This window comes from Martes martes, assembly GCF_963455335.1.
Source record: "Martes martes genome assembly, chromosome: 5".
NCBI lineage: Eukaryota > Metazoa > Chordata > Mammalia > Carnivora > Mustelidae > Martes > Martes martes.
The window spans coordinates 46703625-46727043 of NC_137892.1; the positions used below are offsets into that span (position 1 = coordinate 46703625).

The 23419-nt window shown below is 39.9% G+C and overlaps 1 protein-coding gene across 2 annotated transcripts in view; it reads left to right on the forward strand.

Annotated features, from left to right (window-relative positions):
- The window catches only part of LIX1 (limb and CNS expressed 1), a 49979-nt gene extending 26819 nt beyond the window's left edge, over nt 1-23160 (forward strand). Inside the window, exons 3-6 of one of the 2 annotated variants that reach the window (XM_080804563.1) lie at nt 7787-7927; nt 10318-10413; nt 19646-19723; nt 21656-23160. In XM_080804563.1, coding sequence (XP_080660689.1) covers nt 7787-7927; nt 10318-10413; nt 19646-19723; nt 21656-21943 — 603 coding nt within the window. In that variant the 3' untranslated portion in view covers nt 21944-23160. The remainder of the gene's footprint in view (nt 1-7786; nt 7928-10317; nt 10414-19645; nt 19724-21655) is intronic. The other variant, XM_080804564.1, reaches the window with a different exon arrangement.
- The last annotated feature ends 259 nt before the right edge of the window (nt 23161-23419 follow it).

A 23419-nucleotide genomic window follows, 5' to 3' on the forward strand; every position in this document is an offset into this window, starting at 1 on the left:
TGGTAGAAATAAAAACTGCTCAACAGAAAAGGAAAATTGAGACCTCACTTACTTAAGTCAGCAGTGCTTATATACTTCCTAAGGGCCTACTTTCAGAACTGTCATAAAGAATTTTTTTTTTCAACCTGAACACTGCTTTCCTTGATTCTTGGGTAGAGGCAATTTCACTAGTGAGAAATAAACATTTTGATGTTAGCAAAGGTGGACTTACCATTGTGATATTGTGATTTATAAAAAGAAATATATATTTGGTCTTTATCCTGGTCCCTGGCGCAGAGCTCCTAAAACCCTTAGAATTTCCTAAGTGGTAAGAATGAAAAAGGTATCTTTTATTATTCATAACAAAACCCTTTCTACCATACTTAAGTTTATGTTAATGAGGTGGTTTCTGAAAAGCCCCTAATGATGGTGACTGGTTGCCTAGGTAACAAATCACATGATTAGAAGGTTGAAAGTTTCAGCCCTAGCATCTGACCTCCTAGGAAATGAGAAAGACTAAAGATTGATTTAATCACTGGTGGCCAAATATTTAATCAATCATGTCTATGTTATGAAACCTCCATAAAAATCCTAAGTGTTGGAACTCGGAGAGAGTCTAGGTTGGTGTACATATGGAAGTTCTGGGAGGGTGGTGCACCTGGGAAGGGCATGGTGCTCTGGGCCTCTTCCCACACTTGTGCTCTGTGCATCTTTTCCTCGGGCTGTTCCTGAGTTCTATCCCTATATAATAAACCAGTAAGCTCTTAAGTGAGCCATCTTCCTGAGTTCTGTGAATTGTTCCAGCCAATGATAGAACCAGAAGAAGGGGTCATGGGAGTTACTTATTTTTACCTGGTTGATCAGAAACCCAGGTGACAACCTGGAATTCCTATTCATGTCTGAACTGGGGGCCGTCATGTAAGACAGAACCATTAATCTGTGGGATGTGATGCTAACTCCAGGTAATTAGTTTGAGAATTATGTTAAATTATGGAACACCCAGCTGGTGTCATGGAATTCATTTGTGTGATGCAATTAGTTGTGTTGGTGAACAGAGTATGGAAGTATAGAATGATACAGTATAGTAGAGGAGAGACTTACCCTTTTCATGAAGCCAGTGAAGCTTCTGCTTAGACTTCTTCTAAATTCAATGTCAGTTTTTTAAATTTCTTATTGTTCTTCTTAAACAAGATCCCCCAAATTAGTAAACTTCATGTCCCACAAAACCTGGTTCTGCTGCTGACAGAAACGGAACACCGAAGAGACAGAAGTTAGAGCAGTGTTCCTCTGAAAATAGTCATGGGTTCACTTGCCTCAGAATCACCTGGAAGTTTGATAAAATGCAGACAACCTCCCCCTCTCTGCCCCCCACCCAGTACAATCCATCTAAAGATACTGATTAAGTAGTTCAGATTGGGGCCTGGGAATGTTCATGTTTAACAATTTCCCCCAGGTGATCTTACTATCAACACTAAAGTTTTTGAACTCTTGGTTCAGATTCCTGGCCTAGGTTTATCCTTGATCTTCATAGTGTACTCCGTGAGCTTCTAGCATCTTGTTGGTGATCTAACATGCAAAATAAAATATAAGGCAAGAATGAGTTGGTCTTGGGATAATTTCTTATCCAATAGAGCTGGAAAAGTTTAATTTAAAAGATTTTTGCTCTTGAAGAATTAGCAAACACTTCTTAAAATTATTGAGCAATCTTATGTGGCAGAATTCCAAATTCTCTTGGCCCCATACTTAATAAAGGGGTCACTTTCAGGAGAACCCTCCTACACTGTTGGTGAGAATGCAAGCTGGTGCAGTCACTCTGGAAAAAAGTATGGAGGTTCCTCAAAAAATTGAAAACAGAGCTATCCTAGAATGTAGCAATTGCACTGCTGGGTATTTACCACAAAGATAAAAATGTAGTGATCTAAAGGGGCACCTGCCCACCAGTGTTTATAGCAGCAATGTCCACAATAGCCCAACTATAGGAAGAGCCCAGATATCCGTTGACAGATGAATGTATAAAGAAGATGTGGTGCATATATATACAATGGAATATTATGCAGCCATCAAAAAATGAAATCTTGCCATTTGCAATGATGTGGATGGAACTAGAGGTTATTATGCTAAGTGAAATAAGTCAATCACAGAAAGATAATTATACAATCTCACTCATATGTGAAATTTAAGAAACATAAGAGAAAACCAGAAGGGAAGAAAGGAAAAAAATAAAACAAGACAAAACCAGAAAGGGAGACAAGCCATAAAAGATTCTTAATCTTAGGAAACAAACTGAGGGTTGCTGGAGGGGAGGAGGGGAGAGGGTTGGGGTAACTGGGTAATGGACGTTAAGGAGGGCCTGTGATGTAATGAGCACTGGGTATTAAATAAGACTGATAAATCATAGACCTGTACCTCTGAAACCAATACATTATATATTAATTGAATTTTTAAGAGGGGGGGTCACTTTGAGCCAGCATGAGAAACTTCCTATAGGACATTTGATCTTCTCATCTAATCAAGCTGATGCCTCTCTCCATTTTCCTTCTTCCTATAGTACAGGTAGAGGAAAGCATTGAAAAGGCAGTAGAAGAGAAGCAGATATTAAAATAATTGTGAGCACATCACCCTCCTCATTGAGCACATTTGCTTGCCACAGTGTGCTGCTTCTACTTTTGGCCTTTTGTTCCGAATGAAATTAAGTTTGTTATGTGGGTGGAGATAAGCTTGAAGTCTTTTGTCAAAATGACCCACAGAATATCAAAGTAGAAGGTTTGGCTAAAAAACTATATTGATTTGTAGAGTGCTGTGAGATTTTAGCCAAATTATATATAATTCCATTTCAAGGTGAGTGATCATTTCTGTGATAAGCAGAATAGTGTAGTAATTAAAAATTTGGACTCTCAAGTCAGGCAGACCTGGGGATGAATGTTTTTTTTTAATCACCTTTTTTTTTTTTTGCAGTGGGGCGGGGGGGGGGGGCCTTGCTGTGCAGAGGAAGAGAGAGAGAGAATCTTAAGCAGGCTCCACGCTCAGCATGGAGCCCAACTTGGGGCTCAGTCTCACAACCCTGAGATCATGACCTGATCTGAAATCAAGAATCAGAGGCTTAACTGAGAGAGCCACCCAGGTGCCTCTTTTTCATCACTTCTTAAGTTGTATGACCTTGGGATATGACTTGTTTCCTCATCTGCAAATTAAGGATAACAACAAAGAGAAATGCCTTTATATTAGTGATCTTTGGCTGGGTAACAAATTGCCTCAAATCTTAACATTCATTGTCTCAGATTGTTTCTGGGGATCAGGAATCTGGAAACAGCTTAGTTGGGTAGTTCTGGCACAGGGTCTCCTGGACGTTGTAGTCAAGCTGTTGGTTGAAGCTGAAGTCATCTGAAGTCTTGATTGGTTCCGGAGAATCAGCTTCAATCTCATTCAGATGTCTGTTGGCAGAAGGCATTAGTTGCCTACCATGTGTGTCTTTCTGTAGGGCTGCTTACAACATGGCAGCAGACTCTTCCCAGAGCAAGCTATCTAAGAGAGAAAGCAAGCGTTACCAAGGCAGATGGCCGCAGTGTCTTTTATAACCTAATATTGAAAGTGACATACCATAACTTCTGTCATATTCTATTGGTTACATAGACCAACCACAGTATAGTGTAGGAGGGGACTGCATAAGGGTGTGAATGCCAGGAGCAGAGATCACAGGGAGCTGTCTCAGGGCTGGTTACCCCTGCCTTCAAATAGTTTTCCTCAGCAACGAGGCACTCTTTTATTTTTCTATTTTTTTATTTTTTTGCTTTAATTTTAGATGAGAGCCAGGAGGCTTTGAAATGATCATAGTGGTTTATAATGTAGCAGCAAATGAAAGGCATCTGAACATCAAGATAAATGTCTGAGTGGGGTCTACTAGCCGCTTGAAAAGCATGTGGCTCCACATGCCTAAGAAATCCACAGCTGACTTTAGTAAAATCTCAGATATTAAATATTGCAGCTCTGCACTTTAACAAAGTGCAAAGGACAGAAGTTGTCTCTCTGTATTAACAAGTAAGAATGGTGAGCGGATAAGGCATGGTTTACAAATCTGTATTTATGATTGGGGTCTGGCTGAAAAACAGCAAGAATAAACCATACAACCTGGGAAGTCTAATTCTAGCAGGAAGTTGTTTTGAAATAACATCATACTTCATTCACTCCCCAAGTATGTCTTTGATGACCGGTTTGGAGACATCAATAAGATGTCCTGTCACTTACCATATTTTATTTTCTTGTAGCATTTCCTATTGATGGTAATTCTAACGGTGCCTGTTCTTACAGTGGAATCCACACTCTGATTTAGATTTGCCAAGCAGATTGCTCTTGGCTAAATTTCTTGCCCAAATGCGGGCCCTTATGCTTTGAGAGATCTCATTTAAAGATCCCTAAAGAAAAATATGCAGCCTTTACTGGCTTGGATTTGTAGCTCCAAATTTTAGAAGAAAGCGGCTGGTTAACATTATAGACATTTTGAAGTACTTGTCTTTCAGAAATGTGAAGAACAATAGCAAGAAAAACCTTTTGATGATTCAGAATTTATTTTATTTTATGTACTTATTAATTGGTACACTTTCTCCCCCCATTTTAACCAAAGATTCTGTACATCAAAACGATAAGTAAAGACATGTGTCTGCTTTAAAATCTTGATATTGGTTAAGTCTCCGTAGTCCTTTTTCATGCTTTCTGGGAAAAGGCTCTTCTGTTCTCTCAGCCCAGCAGTACTTTGATCTCAGAAGCAGTGCCATTTGGTTGTAAATGTATGTGGTGCCTTTGATCTACTATTTAGCTGGTCTTTCTTAAAATAGATAGCTTCTTTTATCTAAGTGGTGTTTACTAGGTCTCTCTCTATGAAAGATGGCTTAAATTGCTATTATTTAGGTAGAAAGTTATATAAAGTTTCTTAGGATTACCCAGATCTGAATCTAGTTCTCTAAACTCTAAAACCCCAATGGCTCTATTATAGATTTTGTAAAGCAGATTCCTATTAAAATGGGCTACTCCTACAGATGTCAGGTAATATTTGCAAAGACTTTGCTTGCTTTTTGATAGGAAACTGATTTTCCAAAGAATAATAAACATATCCTACACTCGGGCAAAATGGTGATTTTAGAGTGTCTGAACTTAACCAGTTACCCCCTGAAATTCAAATATTTATATATTTTTATATTACATACAACATAGGGTCTATTGAAATGGGATTTTTTTTTTTAAATAATGAGTATATGTATTTAATTCTCTTCTTTATGAGGATTTCTTGAACATTTTGTCAGGTGCCTTAATGACTTGTATTTGACTTTTCTAGGCCTCAATCAGTTATTCATTCAACAAACTGTCTATTTCAAGTACAGAGACACAAAGATGACTTAGTGACAGACTCTGCCTTTAGATCGCTCACAGCCAAGGGTTGTGGTGCAGAGCACTTGCAGACAATTTCATGGCAGTGTGGTGAATGCCTCTCATGGACGGTGATCCTCCCACCCTGGCCTTGGGAGTGGTCATGGAAAACTTTCTAGAAGATGTGGCATCTGAGCTTCTTTGCAAGCCTGTAATGAAGAACTCAATGTCCTATAAATTCCTGGCCAAGTCCATAAGTCAAAATCGACCTATCTGTCCAGACCTCCCTAATTTAATAGAAGTGTCCTAAACCATAGGAAAGGTCTAAAGCTTCGATGGCTTTTGCTGCCTGAAGCTACCCCAAAGCCTTCTTACTTGTCATTCAACTCTAAGGAGGAAATCCCCAAACCACTTTTACATACATTTTAGAACTTTTGCACCATTCTTTATTTAAAAGGAAGTATTGGAACTCTCTTTGTGTTGTAAACAAAAATAACTGTGTATATTGCTACTTTGTTGGACTACCAACACATGGTTTGTTTTTTTCCCCCCCATCCTCCTTGGTTTCGTGTTCCTATTTCAGAAGTCTTGTCATTACTTCATCTGAATACTAACCATGTGTGAGCACTTCCAAATGCTGACCCTGAGAGCAGGCACTCCAGAGGACTCTCAAGAAATATATAAGTGACCCTTCCCAGACCTGAAGGTTGGGAGAGGGACAGAAGGAGGCAATCTGTAGTCACTTTTGGGATCATTACAGTAGCAGTCACAACTGTCCAAAGAGGGAGGTCAAAGCAGGAAAATCAGAGGGGCCTGGGGCCTGACCTCAGGGGACTCCTACAGTGTTCATGGAGATGGAGAGGAGAGGCCAGCCTCTAGAGGATACAAGAAGATGAGTTTGGAGCATTTTTCGGTCAGTGCAGGCATGGTCAGTGTGGGACAGATGAGGTAGAGGCAGGAATGTGTGGAAAGCAAACTGAAGGGGTTTGGCTTTTTCCCAGGGGAGTTACTGAGTCCTTGAGGCTGCAAAATGGGAAAATAAAGTGGAATCTTTGGTACTTGTCCTGTTCTTTCACATCAATCACCAAACACTGCTGATTCTGAGAATTATGCATTTTGGGTGGTAGAGTCCTAGAGATCAGAGAGACTGGCCTTCTCATTTGTCCAGTGAGGAAATAAGTCCCAAAGTTCCAGAGGCCTGGGTCTCACAATCACTAAGTAGCAGAGCCAGGGGTACCGGTCCACCCTGTTGACCAGGACCTGAGCCTGAGCTTCTCTTCCTAGGGCTTGTTTCCCACCAGGAGTTTTAAAGTAGGGTCTAGGACCTTTGATGGTTCCCAGGAACCTATAGGAGAAACGGCATCCCACCCTCCAGTAAGAGTGCGCTCCGGTGCACTTCTCATAGGGCCTCATCCCTCTATATGGACCCCCAGGGTCCACACCAAACAAGAATTTGAATGAGAGCTATGGTTGGTAACAAAAGAGACAGAGAGGATAGAAAAGAATCAGGATACATTGAACAGGCCCAAATGAGCCACAGGAAAGCCAGGTTAGGAGAATAGAGAGCAATATTACTTTTAGGAGAATTTTTTAATGAGTTGCTAATCATAGTCTGCCTATGGTTCCTAACTTCAGAAAAGCCTAATGGAGCATGTCCCACCCAAACTGCGGCCTGAGAGCAAGGTGGACATGGTAGTCCTCAAGAAAATCAGGGAACTATTAATAGAAGGAAAGTGGGAGGATAAATGCTGGAAAAACCAAAACAATAAATTTTGACAGCAGCTCCCTTGTCCTCACCTGGACATGTGAGTACATAAAAGACTGGGGTAGTCCCATAGAATATTACCATATACCAGGTATTCTCATTGCTTCATGTATATTTAGTAATTGTGTCAATCCTCAGCTCGATGACATAGGCATTACTATTATTCCCATTTACAGAGGAGGAAATTGAAGCACAGAAAGGCTAACTTGCCCACAGTCATTCAGCTAATAAGCACCATAGCTGGGATCTGAATCTAAGCAGTCTGACTCCAGAACCTGTGTTCTTAATTATTGCATTAAAAAATATACCATTTTCCTTCTTTCCTTACATTTTTTCCCTCTGAAACAAGAATTTGAGGAAGGTCCTGAAAGTGAATATATCCCTAATTATACCATGGTAGCTATTATTACTTTTATTATTATTTATTAATAGTATGAAAAGTTTCTGATGCAGAGTAGACATTCAAAGACTGCAAAATAAGGCAAAAATCATTTGAAGACCAACCAAGACATTTGCACGCTAGGGTAGAAAGAAAATCTGCATGATCTTCAGGGGATTAGCAATGGGTAAGAAAGAATAGGAACAGAATAATGTATGAGTGAAAATGTCCAGAAATCCACTGAGGCAGTGACAAAAATGGTGAGATGCCAAATCCTGTAATAATTTCCTTTCTCCTTTCTCAAGTGCTGCTTAAGTAGAGCGGAGGCCAGACGGGATGCAGCGAAAGTGGCCCTAATCAACTCCCTCTTCAATGAGCTGCCCTCTCGAAGGATCACTAAGGAATTCATTGTGGAAAGTGTGCAGGAAGCAGTCGCCTCCACCAGTGTGAGTACCCAGCAGGGTAGAGAGCGGGATGCACTGAGACATCGAGGCCCTTGAATCTGGGGAAATACTAAAGTGAGCAAATTCATTGAGAACTGAGCAAGTTTAGGAAGACTGGCTGGCTTGGGCGTGAGTTTCAGCCTCACATTGGGCAGAGAGTTTACTTAAAAAAAAAAAAATAGAATTGTGCAGGCTTCATTTTGACCCATGAAATCATTGATTTTCAACAAAATGAACACTTGGATTGGAAATCAAGAAATTGGAGCTGGTTCCCTATGCCACATCTCAGAAATATTTTTTAGCTGCCCTGGATGACCATTAATCAAATTTTAAATCAAAATAGATAGTTTGATCCATCCTGATTTATTTATTTGAAGGTTTGCTGTTTGAAAAGTATTGATTTTGTTAGGGCCTGGGAATGCATGCCATTGAATACTGCTTAACTCTAGAGATAAACTAGCTCATTTTTTCCCCAAACTTGACTAATCATAAAAATTATCCTAAGTGCTAACTAAAAGTGCCAATTCCCCAGTCACTGTGGGGATCCTGCAACCTGTATTTTTAAGGAACGGCTGACTGCTTAGACATGGAAAAGGCATATGTCCAATATTTTTTAGCTCTTAAATTATCATGCTTAATATTAATTCTTTGAGAGAGCTGAATTTTTTTTTTTCAGAGAAAATTTCTGTTACTGGCCATAATTAATGCAAAATGCTTTAAGAGCAAAAACTCTTGTCTTGGAAATTTAGATAGAATATCTTCTCAGCAATCCAGGAGTAGATGATTTGCCCCATGAATTATCTAGAACTTCTGATACTTGATACCTACCAATTACAAACAATGGAGGAAGCCTGCTGTGGCAGGTGTCTCCCTGTGTGTCCACCAAAGGCAGAAACTTGGCATTACTGAGGGAATTAGCCACCTCCTGGCTTTGCTTTTAGCATGGACAAACCCCATCTAAGATGTACATTCTCTGATCACCTTAATCTCATTATAAAAGTTCTGTCGTTTTGGAGAAGCTGCTGAAAATGAAGGACACATTGTTACTCTAGCAGTGACCCTTTTGTTCCTTTTTCCCTCATAAAAGCTCTTGTCACCCACAGAAGAGATAAGAGAAAGGGCAGGGGACAGAGAGTGGTTGACCTGGCAAGGAGACATCAGGGAGATCTGTTCTGTATCTGCTGTCAGGATGAAAGGAAGCTTTTATTTCCTTGACTTATAAATTTCAAGGGCCTTTGAGGAAGCGAAGTTAGGAAAATGATGCCTGATTCATATGTGTGGAATTTACTCAGGAGCATGGAGGGGCTCTCAGTGTAAATGTAATTTATCATTTTTTCATGGAAATTTCTAAGGAAAGAGAATATATAAAGTTTGCAGGCTTCTGGATGGATTTCCTCTGGGATATTTAAAAAGCCAACATAAATATTTCAACAGCAGCATGTTAATGTTATTGCATCCAGAAGCTATAAATTTGCTGCTATCTGATGCTGGCAGTTGTTTGTTCAGCCTCACAAAGGCATTGCCCACCTTCCCAGAAATCTGAGGCCCTGGGATCCTGCAGGATAGGCCCCAATGCCAATCCAGCACTTGCGTTAGCTTTTTTTTTTGCCACCACCCCTAACCAAATTGAAGGGCAATTTCATTTCTACTCGTCACCCCACCCACCTTGTTTCCTAGAGATTAAGTAGTCCAGATGTGAAAAAGATACATACCAAGATCCGTGTCCCTAGGTCAAATACCAGCATATTATAAAAAAACTCCCATTAAGAATCATGGCAATAGAGGGTATGGGCTATGATGAGTGCTGTGAAATGTGTAAACCAGACGATTCACAGACCTGTACCCCTGGGGATAAAAATACATTATATGTTTATTAAAATAAAAAAATTAAAAAAAAAAAGAAATTTAAAAAAAAAAAAAAGAATCATGGCAATAAAATATGAATGGTCCAAACAACCAGAGAATTCTTTCCCAGTCAGTTATATAATCTTGCCTGGTTACCATCAAATCAGAACAAGGTCAGCATTTCAAGATTTCAAAGAGATGAAGGCGGCCTTCCAGAGGCAACCACTCAAACGTTACCACCATCCACAGCAAAAACTTTGTGCAAAGATACAGGAATTTCTACTTTGGGAAAATTATTCTTTTAGCAAATATATAATCAGTTAACATTAGAATGAATGTTCAAATTGATTACAAAAATCTTCTTTACTCCGAGTCATGGTGAGTGTAAGAAATTTATCCCAAATCAGCTGGAGACCTGGTTGTAGAATGCACACCTGAAGCCTCAATATAACAGAAATTTCACTATAGGGCCACAGCCTTAGCTCATGACCACAAAAGAAGAGGAGGGAAAAATCCATAATATTTTCCTTTTCTGGTTTCTTCCCAAGGGCACTTTGGATGATGCAGATGACCCCAGCACCAGCATTGGAGCCTACCACTACATGTTGGAGTCAAACATGGGGAAGACCATGCTGGAGTTTCAGGTACCTGACTTCCTGCTTCGTATTTATTTCGCTACCCAATCCAGAAACCCAGGAGAATGTCACTCTTATCGTTAACATCTCCTGTCCCCAAAATCTAGTAGTTTTGTTGTTGTTGTTCGGGTCATTTTAATTTAACTCTCTTTGACTTCAGCATGGTAGCTCTGTCTTAGCCACACCTCAGGAGGCTAAAACAAGCAAGCAAGGCAAAGTCTTTGCTTTCTTGAAGCAGAGTAAAGCACTTACGTCTATGAAACAGCTGGGGAACCCCACCATCTGACCTGCAACATTTCACCAGCTTTTCAGTACAAAGTTCCCTTTTAAGCCAGTTGAACAGTTTGAAGTGTTGGTTGTGACCATTTGGTCCTTAATTTTCCGAAGTCATAGACGTAGTTGTCTGTAATGTACATTAAACAATGTCCCCCTCAGTTCTGGTATTTCCATTAAACAAGATCAGCTACCACCCATTGTTAACTAGATCAAAACATTCAGCAAACTGTAATCCTGTTTCATCCACTGCTGACAAGCGGTAATAGAGCTGAGGAACAACACTGTCTATTATTTGCAAATTAAATAACTGCCTGAATAACATTAGCAATAAGAATAATAGTAGCCAACACTGATTGGATGCTTACTTTCTCTGACACTGTGCTCACTGTGCTAAGCATTTAACAAATGCAGTTTAACACTCATGACAAACATGAGTATTTACTATCCCCAAGTCATCGTTGTAGGAAGGAGTGCTGTATAGCTTAGTCAATTGCAGAACAAGGACCCACACAGTCTGATTTCTCAGCTCACACCCCCAACTCTTATCTTTTATGGGCTGGGCAGATGAAAATTCAGTAGTGATTGGGCATGAAATGTGTGCGCTCTAAAAAAACTAACTTTGAATGTTGAATAGCCGCATTTATACAATGCTAGTAGGAATCAATACACGGTGTTATAATGAAGAGATTGTGCCCCCAGTATTTCTGTTGCTTTAGGTTAGAGTCCCAGAAGCAATCAGAGATACAAGTTTTATGGACCAAAATATTCATCATAGTGTAAATTACAACAGTGTTTCATCTGCGCCCTGAAACCACTAGCTTTCAAATACCTTTCAGATTGTTTCTGGACTACAGTGGCATAGTCACTTTGCAGGTGGATACGTACCTCCTGCCCATTTATTTAAAAATCAGTATTTTTTGTCATTAGTCCCCATGTTTAGCTGAAGCAAAAATACTCTCTCTTCATTTGGTCATCCAGTTTTCTTTTTTTTTTTTTAAAGATTTTATTTATTTATTTGACAGAGAGAAAGATCACAAGTAGGCAGAGAGAGGCAGAGAGAGGAAGGGAAGCAGGCTCCCTGCTAGCAGAGAGCCCGATGTGGGGCTCAATCCCAGGACCCTGGGATCATGACCTGAGCCGAAGGCAGAGGCTTTAACCCACTGAGCCACCCAGGTGCCCCATCCAATCTTCTTTTTAAGTGGCAGTGGTTTCACTGAATTTTGATGTTGATTGCCTTGGGTTTGAAGACACCAGGTATCCCTAAATCCTACCCTCTGGAATAGACAGACGTTGATTCTGAGCTCAGACTCTGAAGTGGGCTGATCCGGTTTAGCTCGGCTCAAGTCAACTTTTCACCTCTTAATCGGTTTCCTCATTAAAGGTCTATTAGGGAGACTAATAGTACTAGTGTTACCTCCCAGTGCCCATGTGAGCATTAAATGGGACAATAATTGAAAGAGTCCAATATGGTAAACACTCAGTGAAGACCGACAACTGTTATTATACATACTTCTGAAGAAGGACCGCTTCACTTGAAATGCCATACTACCGGATGGATTCCCTTGACAACTTGCTCTAACTCAAAGGTTTCAGATGAGGACAAGGCAACTCCCTGCAAACATTTCAGGCCTCTTGTTATAGAATAAAAGGGTGGAACTATAAAGGGCCCATGCTTTTCCCCCATAATGATCTAAGGTCAAGCAGAGTAAAAAACAAAAGGGAGGAGCATAACACAAGCGAATTTTTACAAACTGAACAGAACTGTGTGTGAAACCTGCTCTACCACTTCCTGTCTGCACACATAATTATTGAGACTCAGTTTTTTCATCTATAAGAATCATAATGCCCATTGTGTAGGATTTTTGTGGAATTGACATAACATGTAAAACATAGCATCTAGTATAGTAATTTCCCCAAGGAAGAACCCCGTTTATCTTAATTCCTCCCCTTTCAATCCCAACGAAAGAATATTTTCCTTCTCTTATTATAAAATGAATGTTGCCTGCCCTGGTACGTAGTAACTTGTATGTGATTTAGTAGCTATTTTCAGAAAATTAGGAACGAGTTTTGAATGCAGTCAAGTTAGTCTGCCAAATATGGGGAAGGTAAGATTTTTTAAAAATTATTAAAATTTTGTCCAAGTACTATGAGTGGCTGTACTCAACCACCTTTTAGTAATTCTTAATCACCCTGCAAAGGGCTGTATGTTTCCTGTGTGGTCTATGTAGTAAGTTACTTAAATATGTGAAATAATAACTTGAATCAAACTGTGGAAATGCTTCATAAATTCTCATAAAAGAGGCTGGGAGCAGGATGGGGGACACAGGAAGAGAAAGATGTGAGGGCAGGAAAAATCCAAACTCGGTCCCCCAGTAGGGATGCTGGCAACCCAGGAGGAGGGCCATGGAGCACATCCCATTTCCTTCCGCCAGTTTGAGGTTGCCTGCTGGGTCCAGCACATTCCTTGGTGGCCTGGGTTAAATGCATCAGCTTGTTTCTGCACATAATGGAAATTGACCACAGACCCGGGCTGTTTGTAGCCAACACAGCACTTCAGTGCCCTGGTGGGTAATGGATGTGTGTCTGTATCTAGCTACGGAAGACTATCCCATATAAAAACAAGGCTGGTGTCTCCTGACTGCCTGCAGGCTTTCCAGGGAGGCTGTCAAGGAGGCAGCACTCAGAGGAAACATGATAGGCTTCTGCTTACCTTTACTTCGTGGGAGGGAAGCGGAATAGCCTTGCCATACAGAAAACTGCCTGGTGTTTGGGGGGAGGGATGGCGACAGCACTAGCCACTGGGTCTTGTCAAGGTCAGATTTGAGACGGACTTTGACTGAAGCTGGTTAATATATTTATTCTGAAGCCTAATGCAGTCCAAGAATGAGTTGTTTATTTACATCTTTGCTAAATTCTCCAGGTCGCCTTTTAAAACCTCATCCCATAAACAAATTTCCTCTTAAATCCATTCTCTTGGGTGGGGAGATGGTGCCCACCTGTTTTTCAAGTTCTCCATTTACAGTGTTTGTTTTTCTTATTTCTGATGAATCACAGAACCAAGCGAGTCTCCCAGACAAAGTTCCAGAGAGAAGCATAGTGCATTTTCTCCCCACGAAGTAGCTGAAAAGGCAAACATTGCTCCTAATAGGAGGCAACACCAGGAAGCACTGTGAGGACAGAGCCCAGCTGTTGGTGTTTTAAACGGAATGAATGACAAATAGAACCAGGAAAGCTGTAGAATGAAAGCTGCAACTTGCAGAAATCACAGAGCTTTCTTCCCCATTTGATTTCAAATTTACCTTACTGGTCGGACGGGCCACATCATTCTTGGGGCCCATACAAAGTAAAAATCCAGGGCCTTTTGTGAAAAAATTACTAAGAATTTCAAGTAAGTGGAGCATGAAATCAAGCTTGGGGTCCTGTGTGACTGCCCACACCACAAGCTCATGAGGCCGGCATTATCCCTGAGACAGACTCACCAGAAGGGACCAGACTAGGGTAAGGAGAGTTAGGCCTTCACCTCAGGCACAAAATTTAAAGGAGTGTCAAAAAACTCAGTGATCAAGACAATATTATAATGCACTATTTTAAAAACTCAAAATGAATGTGTAAAAATTAATAACAAACAAAATATCAAAATTTTAAATAAAGACAGAATTTTTTTTAAAGATTTTATTTACTTAAGCGAGAGAGAGAGAGAGAGAGAGAGAGAGAGTAGGGTGTAAGGGCAGAGGGAGAGAGAGAAGCAGGCTCCCCACTGAGCAGGGAGCCTGACATGGGGCTTGATCCCAGGACCCCAAGATCATGACCTGAGTTGAAGGCAGATGTTTAACGGACTAAGACACCCACGTGCTCCTAAAGACAGAATTTTAAATAAAAGACCCTGAACTTTCATGATTCACCTTAAATCTTGCTTCACTCTCCTCAAAGTAGTCCCAACCCAACCTATATGCCAGCTTCTTGTTTATCTGTCAGCCTACCCAAATTCCTCGGGGTTCTAGATCAGCCACATAACAAATAGCACAGCCCAAAGACTTGCATGAGGAGCAGGACAGATTGCTCACCAAACAGATTTCTTTAAAGTGATAAGGCTTTGACAGAAAAACAGAACTGTGAAAACCAGGCAACAAGGAATCCTGGTGAAACTAGGAAGTCCTTACTGAAGTCCACAGCCCTCTCCTTGCCAGTCTATTATAATGCAAGGATTTCTGATGGAATCCATGAGAGGCATACAAGGATTTCCTGGGCTCATAGCTTCAGGAGGATCAGGGGTGTGGGGATGACTCTCCTGCAGTCAAAAACAGTTCAAGTCTCTGTGGGGAAGTTTTTGAGAGATGTACGTTGCCAAGGGACAAGAGAATGGTTTCTGGCTCTGTTCACAGCAGAATTGTGGGTCCTAACGTCTTAGGAGCCTTGCTGGGTGGAATGATGGGAGTTTATCTGGAAGAGGGGCAATGGTTAGTATATAGATAAGAATGAGACCTTAGAAGACATTGGAGGAAGACTATGTTACTAAGGCATATGTTGCATATGTTACTATGCTTCTGGGTTATACAGAGTTTAATCATTATAAAGTTGGGTTGGGGGGAAGGTGGAGGACTGGAGGTGGTATTTATTATTCTAAAAAATGGACATATACAATAGAATGCAAAATTCAAATGGAGTCTTAAAACATTAAACAAAAAGAACTGTCTTATTTGGAAATAGTGGCCATTCTGTAACACCACAGAGACTGTTCCCTATCAGGACATAAAAAATGTTCCTTTTCATATTTACGGCTACAAAGTCTTTAGTGAGAAGATTAAAGATACAGTAGGAAAGGCAACACAGATTTATCCTCCTCAGTCACTGGGGTTACTTTGATGAGAAGCACAGGGTGAGAAGCAGATTATGTAAGATTTGGCCACAGAACTAACCACACTCATGATTCCAGATTATCATTGTGAAGTGACAGAGTGCAAATCTGGATGGGGCAGGGAGAAGTGGAGGAGAGAGGGTCTGAGAGAGGCGGCTTCCCTCGGCAGTGGGCCCGGGACCCTCGGCAGATGGTGGCATCTTTATTTGGGGCAGGAGGAGTAATTCCCCTGGTATCCATGTCGCATTTTAACTAATGGAAACACATGGTTTTGCTTTTACTGAGGTCTCTATGGGCTCTTCGAGTGCTTACTGTCTAGTAAAAAAAAGACAAAGTCCCCAACTGAAAAGAAGACAAAAAAACCCATTACATTATACTGGCAATTTCAGACATAAGAATGGTGATATTTGCTCTTCTGAATATCTTATAGTTTTAAAATTTACCTAATAATTTTAAGATGTCTGAAATCTTAGAATGCCTTCGGTCTCCTCATTTTCATAATTTAAGATTTTTAGTAAGTAAGCAGAGGTAAAGACAATAAAAATCAGCTTTTTTGAATGATCAGTAGGACAACTGTCTAAATGTTAAGTTTTCATAACTAGTGTCATAACCAAAAATTTCCTTAATTTCCTGAATTGTGTTGAGTGTATGTGGTTTGTGCTGTCAATACACAATATATGTCTCTTCACCAAAAAAGAAAAAATGCAGATAGCTTTCAATTGAAGACTGCTACTTATAATCACATTAGGAAAATAAAGTCTTCAGAGTTTATACAGTTTAGGTTGCCCTTGATATCATGAAGGAAAAGGATGCTGACAGAATCTTAATGCTGTGCTCAGCAGCGGCCATTGGGAGTGGAAACTAGAGATTGGTTTTAATGTCAATTCTACTTGATTATCCATATTTTCAGGCATTTTCTTGACTGAATTTATACACATAGGAGTATTTTACAGTTTCTTTAGTTTGTCCATTATCTGTTATCTATATTCTTGACCAAAATTTTTAAAACTTTAAGTGGTTTTCTTTAATATATATTGTCACATGATTCAAAACTCAAAAGGTACAAAAGAATGTCAGTCAGTGGTCTCCCTTGTACTTCTGCCCCACAGGCATTCCTGTTTCTACCCTAGAAACAACTATGTTATCAGTTCTTTTGTATCTTGCCAGAATTCTCATAGGCATTTACAAGCAAATATTCATGGGTATTTTCTACTCTTTTTTAATCAAACACTAGTACACAGTATATATGGTGTGCACCTTGCTTTTCTTTTAACACCACATCATAGAGATTCTTTATATTAGATCCTAGAGGGGGATGCCTGCGTGGCTCAGTTGGTTAAGTGTCTGCCTTCAGCTCAGGTCATGATCCCGGGTCTTGGGATCAAGTCCTGCATCAGGATCAGTCCTTGCTCAGTGGGGAGTCACTTCTCCCACTGTCTGCCACACCCTCTGCTTGTACTCTCTCTCTGACGAATAAATAAATCAATCTTAAAAAAAAAAAAAGAAAGAACTGGGAGGGCCTTCTCATCCATTCTCTATGAATGAAAGTATTCAGTGGTATGACTTCATTGTAGGGGAGGAAAATAATTTTTTCTCTACCCTTCTGAGTTCTTAGGTGAGACCTCTGTAATAAAAGATTAATAAGAGAAAAACAGAAGTTTGTTTTTTTTTTTAAACACATATACTTCATGTATACATGAGAGATGCTCAGGGAAAAATAGTATCTTCCTGAGGTGGCTTGGAATTTAGGATCAAATACCATCTTAATAGGGAAAGAGGAGGGGGATGTAGGCCTCTTAGGAGATAGTAAATCATTCTTAAGAAAGATGAATGGCCCCTTAGAAGAATAGATGGGAGGTATGTTAGTCTGTGTCTTCTTTTGTGATAAGAGTCAATCTTCCCCAGTTGATGAAATTGCTCAGGAGGGGATTTATCATAATTGGGTTCCTTCTGGAGGATGTGTCTTTAGGCAGATAAGGGGAGTACAGAGAAAGCCTTTCTTTCCATTTGCTGTTTTTCAAGTGCTTGCAGCTTAAAATGAATATAGCAAAGTGGCGTGTTTTGGGGTGGCATGTCCTGAACTCATATTTTGGGGGCAGCAAATTCTGCTACTCTTCAGTGTCATCCTTTTTAAAACTATTCCTTTAAAAATGAGGATTTAGGGGTGCCTGGGTGGCTCAGTAGGTTGAGCTTCTGCCTTCGGCTCAGGTCATGATCTCAGGGTCCTGGGATCGAGCCCCGCATTGGGCTCTCTGCTGGGCGGGAAGTCTGCTTCCCCTTCTCTCTCTGCCTGCCTCTCTGCATACTTGTGATCTCTCTCTCTCTCTCTCTCTCTCTGTCAAATAAATAAATAAAATCTTTAAAAAAAAAATGAGCATGTGAGGAGTGCCTGGATGACTCAGTCAGCTAAGCATCTGAATCAGTTTTTGGGTCAGTTCATGATCTCGTGGGTGGTGAGATGGAAACCTACCTTGGGCTCTGTGCTCACCCAGGAGTCAGCTTGAAGATTCTCTCCCTCTGCCCCTCCCCCCACTCACACACATTCTCTCTCTAATGAATAAATCTTTAAAATTTTTCTTTAAGATTTTATTTATTTGAGAGAGAGAGCATGAGCAGGGGGGAGAAGTAGACTCCCCACTGAGAAAGGAGCCTGATGTGGGGCTTGATCCCAGGACCCTGGGATCAAGATCTGAGCTGAAGGCAGATGCTTAACCAACTGAGCAACCTAGGCACCCCTAAAAAAAAATGTTTTGATGATGTCCACCTCAAGCTGACACCATCTAATTAGATGCAGGAACCGAAATCAGCTGGGAAAATAGTAAATTTATTCTCTGCCCTACAATCAGAAAACTGCACCATTCTGTAAACTAAAAGCAGAGGTTCTCACCCCTTGGCCAATGGCAATTTTTCCCAGCTTGTCAAAACTGCCCACTCTTCCTGGAATGGCATGGGACTTACAGCAAAAGAAACAAAAGTCAGAATCTTTGCCATTGCCGAGCCCTCTGATGCTCATTTATAGCAAATTAATGTCAGCTAAGACATAAGGTACATCAATCAGTACCTGTCAGTACATCACTCAAACATTCATAATTCCGGACTCAAGAAGAGCCAGGTTGAAAAGCAAAATAGATTATTACTACTTTTCCTTTTCTGTATCTTGTTCTCAGTGATACACTGTGCTGAAGAGGATTACAGTGGAGGATTCGTTATTTAAATAAATCCTTAAAAAATAAAAATAAGCACTTAAAATATTTTCAACCTCAGGCAATTTTAAAAAACAGTACAATGAAAAATTTTACCTACACATTATTCTGAGATGTGCTGATATATTTAGATAACTTCTTGGGGGTAGAATTGTTAGAGCATATGTATTGTTATTTTATTTTTTATTTTTATTTTTGGAGAGTTGGTGGGGAGAGGCAGAGGAAAAGAAGGAAGAGAGAGAATCTTAAGCAGGCACCATGCCCAGTCGAGGCCTGATGCAGGGCTCCCATCTCACAACCCTGAGATCAAGACCTGAGCTAAAATCAAGAGCCCGACGCTTAACCAACTGAGCCACCAGGGACCCCAAGCATATGTACTTTTAATGTTGAAAGATATTTGTCAACTACTTAGTCATTTTATTGTGCAAATATGGATATAACAGAGGAAGGAGAGAAGAATGCTCCAGAGGCTTGGGGACTCTGGTGTTTGAAAGGTCTCTAAGTATTCCGATGATATTGTATATTCTGTTTCCCTGAGACAGCTGGAAATCAGAGTTATGCCCTACCCAGCTTTCACACTTTTTTTTTTTTTAATTTACTTTAATTTTTTTCGGTGATCCATAATTCATGCACCACACCCAGTGCTCCATCCAATATGCGCCCTCCTTAATACCCACCACCGGGCTCACCCAACCCCCCACCCCTCTCCCCTCCAAAACCCTCAGTTTGTTTCTCAGAGTCCACAGTCTCTCATGCTTTGTCTCCCCCTCCGATTTCCCCCAACTCACTTCTCCTCTCCATCTCCCAATGTCTTCCGTGTTATTCTTTATGCTCCACAAGGAAGTGAAACCACACTTTCTTTCACATTTCTGCTTTGCGAGTAATGACAGGTGTTTGGGTTTTGTAGGAGCTGATGACCATTTTCCAACTATTGCACTGGAATGGAAGCTTAAAAGCCCTTCGTGAAACAAAGTGTTCCCGGCAGGTGAGGTTTTCCAGTCAAGAATGGGTTTGTCATCTTCCTAGATTTCCCTTATATGGATTTTTCTCTGTTTAAATCTGATACTTTATCTATTAAGAGCAGAGGATATATGAAAAAATATATATAACAGTCCATTTGAGTCAGGGACTGATCAAATATGCACACGAAGGAGAATGTTGCCTACACATAGGACTGATTTAGATACCCGTACTAAATGCCTAATAGAGGGATCATTAAGACAGACTTGGTTTCTAAGTCAAATGCTCAATCTCTCTATGCACCTGCCCTGCCTTAGAATTTGTGCCTTCTTTTACTCTCCAAGGCAGGTATATGCTATGGTGAGTGCTCTGAATTGTGTAAGACTGATGATTCACAGACCTGTACCCCTGAAGCAAATAACACATTATATGTAAGTAAGTAAATAAATAGATTATACAGTAAAAATAATTAATACAGTAAAAAAAGAAAGAAAGAAATCTGAGAATGTACTACTTCTGAACCACCTCACTAAAGAGTACTAAAGTTGATTGTAGCAGGAAGATTTTTCTCACCCCCACCAAAAGTCCCCAGAAGACAACAAAAATGATTATAAAGTTGGGCAAGCTGGCATTCAGTCACCTCAATTTTTTGGTCTGGAAGTTTCTTTCTTATTTTTCAGAAACAAGGTCTCACTATTTCTTCATTACCTATGAGATGCACCCTTCCCCCCTGTTTTTAATGGCAAAGACAAATCCCCTCCTATGTCTTCAACAGTTTTCACCTTCTGTCCTGCAAGGTTCATCCTTCCTTTTTGCACCAGTGGAGTTTGAAAGATAGCCATTTATTTTTGAGAATTTGCTAATAGGAATTTGTATGAGGATTAAAGCCTCTACCAGTCAGCTAGATGTGGGTGGATGTAAGAGTTTTCCATGCACTGCAGCCCCAGGAGTTTTTTAGTTGTTCTTTGGTTAGAAAGTCTGGCTTTCAAAATGTCAAAGATGGAAAAGAAATGAGTAGTTGACAATGGCTAAGGCTATTTTTTTCTTTTCCTTTGATTTTATAAAAGGTCTTTGAAATTCGCTGGGTTGGTTATAAACACTTTTCCATGGTTGTTTTTAATTTGTTAAGGTCATAAATAAATACCATATGTTCTTGAAAATAAAAGTAAGCAATGCATCCACTCTAGGAGATCTTCTTAAAGTGTATCCATTAAATCTATACATGATGTTACAATGTATTGGCAGATTTCTCACATGAGAATTGACAAGTAGTGATTCATTGTGAATAATTTACAGAACAATGTACATTATTATGATTATCAATAATGATAATGCCTACATTCCACAGTACATACTTAAAGTTCTTTCTGTAGCTTCTGTGAACCATTTGGACTGCCATCTATCTTCCTTACGCTAACAAAACAGCAGTTAGGAAATTGACAATCCTCCTTGGTTTCTAAGCCTTGTCCTGACTCAAAGCCTCCTGCTCTCTGCAATGGGTGTGACTAAACCGAATTCTGCCCTAACCCTTCCATATAATTGTTCTGTCTCTCTACCTTGCTGACAGAGATAATGTTGGGTAAAAGAGTTCAAGGAATCAATGAGGTAGTAATATTCATGCATAAAGGAATGCATTTTCAAAGGAAGACATTTTCTAGCAAGGTCAGAGTTCTGTTTGTGGACATTATTGAGTCATTCCTGGTGGTAGTGTTTTGACACAACCTGCAGTGACTCTATTTTACCTGACCAGCTTAGCCCTTCATTTGCTTTAAGAAGCGTATCTTGAGATTTGGCCTCCATTTGTGAACATCAAAGAGGTTTGGTTGTTGGCAAAACTCCTATGGATGTGGATGTGGGGGGTGGCAGAGACAGAGGAAATGAGGTGTTGGAAAGCCATGAGCACAGGTGCCTTTATTGCTTTTCACTGACACTCTGGACTTTGTCTCTTGGCTCCCAGGAAGTCATCTCCTACTATTCCCAGTATTCCCTAGATGAAAAGATGCGCAGTCACATGGCCCTGGACTGGATCATGAAGGAGAAGGAGTCGCCAGGAATCCTCTCTCAAGAGCTACGGATGGCCCTGAGGGAGTTGGAGGAAGCCAGGAAAGCGGGACAAGAATTGCGGTTTTACAAAGAAAAGAAAGAAATCCTTAGTTTAGCCCTGACTCAGATCTACAGTGATCTTGACACCTCCTCACCCAGTGATGATCAGCTGAGCCTAACGGCCCTTTGTGGTTACCACTAGCAAGGCCAAGTCCCGGCTGCCCCGAGGTTGGCAGAGGCCGGACTAACATTAGGAAGCTCAGTGAAGGAGGTCCATCCCAGGCTTTAGCAGCTACAGCTGCTACCTGAAGGCTGTACTAATTCTTCCCATCCATTCCATTCACAGAATTTGAGAGTAGTAGGACCCTTACAGGACCCAACATCCCACTCGATGCAATTTTCCCTTCATGCTTTCAAGAATTCCACCTCTTACTGAAAGGATGGAGGAAAGATTGTTGGAAAAATATTTTCCCAGTTTGGCTTCAGCCTAAAGGCCTGTTGACATGTGCCTTGCTAGATTCTATGTGTTGTTTTAAACAATGGGCCCGTGTAGCATTCTCCAAAAGAACATCAGCCAGCATTGGGGAAAGGAGCATGATAGCAATTTTTTAAAAATACTTGGGATTAAATAAAGAATACAGAAAAAAATACACTGGTTGGAGTTTCTTCCTAAGCTTTAGAAGCTAAAAGATACTTATACTCTACTAGGCATAATCCAAAATTACAGTGGGGATTTTATCTGGACATCCCACTATCAAAGATCTTAAAGTGGTAATAGTATGAAAATACTTGATAAATTTAATTTGGCTTAAAATGCCAGTAATAATCATTTTAAAAAATCTACACTCTTCCATATGGGGATGTCACCTAAAGTAGTACCTTTACTTGTATTCCTCAAGAAGAATTAATATTTAATGTTTATAAATGAGTCCTGGAGTCAGTCATGTTTATTTTTAATTTGCAGATAGATTACTTGAATTGATTTGTTTTTATTTTTTCCACCACAGTCATATATCTATAATGGAGAAAATTACTGGCATTTTAAAGGTTAAAGCTTTTTAAAAAATCATTAGCTTTTAACAGTGCTTGCATTTGATTAGTTTCTCATGCATTAGAGAGGAGTCTTTAGCTGTCTTTTTGTTGTTGTTCAAGAACATGAGCCATGAGTTGCTCAAATGGAGTGTCATTTTTAGGTTTTAATTAGACATCTCTCTTTGAAAATGGCTTGGGTCAATTAATTGATTAGAAAACCAAAAGCAAATACAGACCAATTTTTGGATAGTTTCTGGTCACTCAAATTTAAGAATGGCAGCAGCAAATTTTAAACATTTGTAGGAATTTCCATATTTATAACATGAAAACTATTATCTTACATTTAGTTCCAAATTTCAAAATAAAGAACACAGTTTTTTCAATATTAAACAGGTTTTCTTTTTCTTCATCTTTAGGCAAATGCAAACTAACTCTCCTGAAGGCTAAAACCGCTGTATTTACATTAAAGTTTACAGAAACATGATAGTTCAACTTCATATCTAAATACGTACAGATGTAATTGTTCTTCCTTAAGTCCCCATGAAAACTATATATACTGGTCATGTATTTTGGAAGTAGCCTTGATAATAAAAAATTAATTTCATTAATTTATTAATAGGATATTATATAAATAATATTATATAAA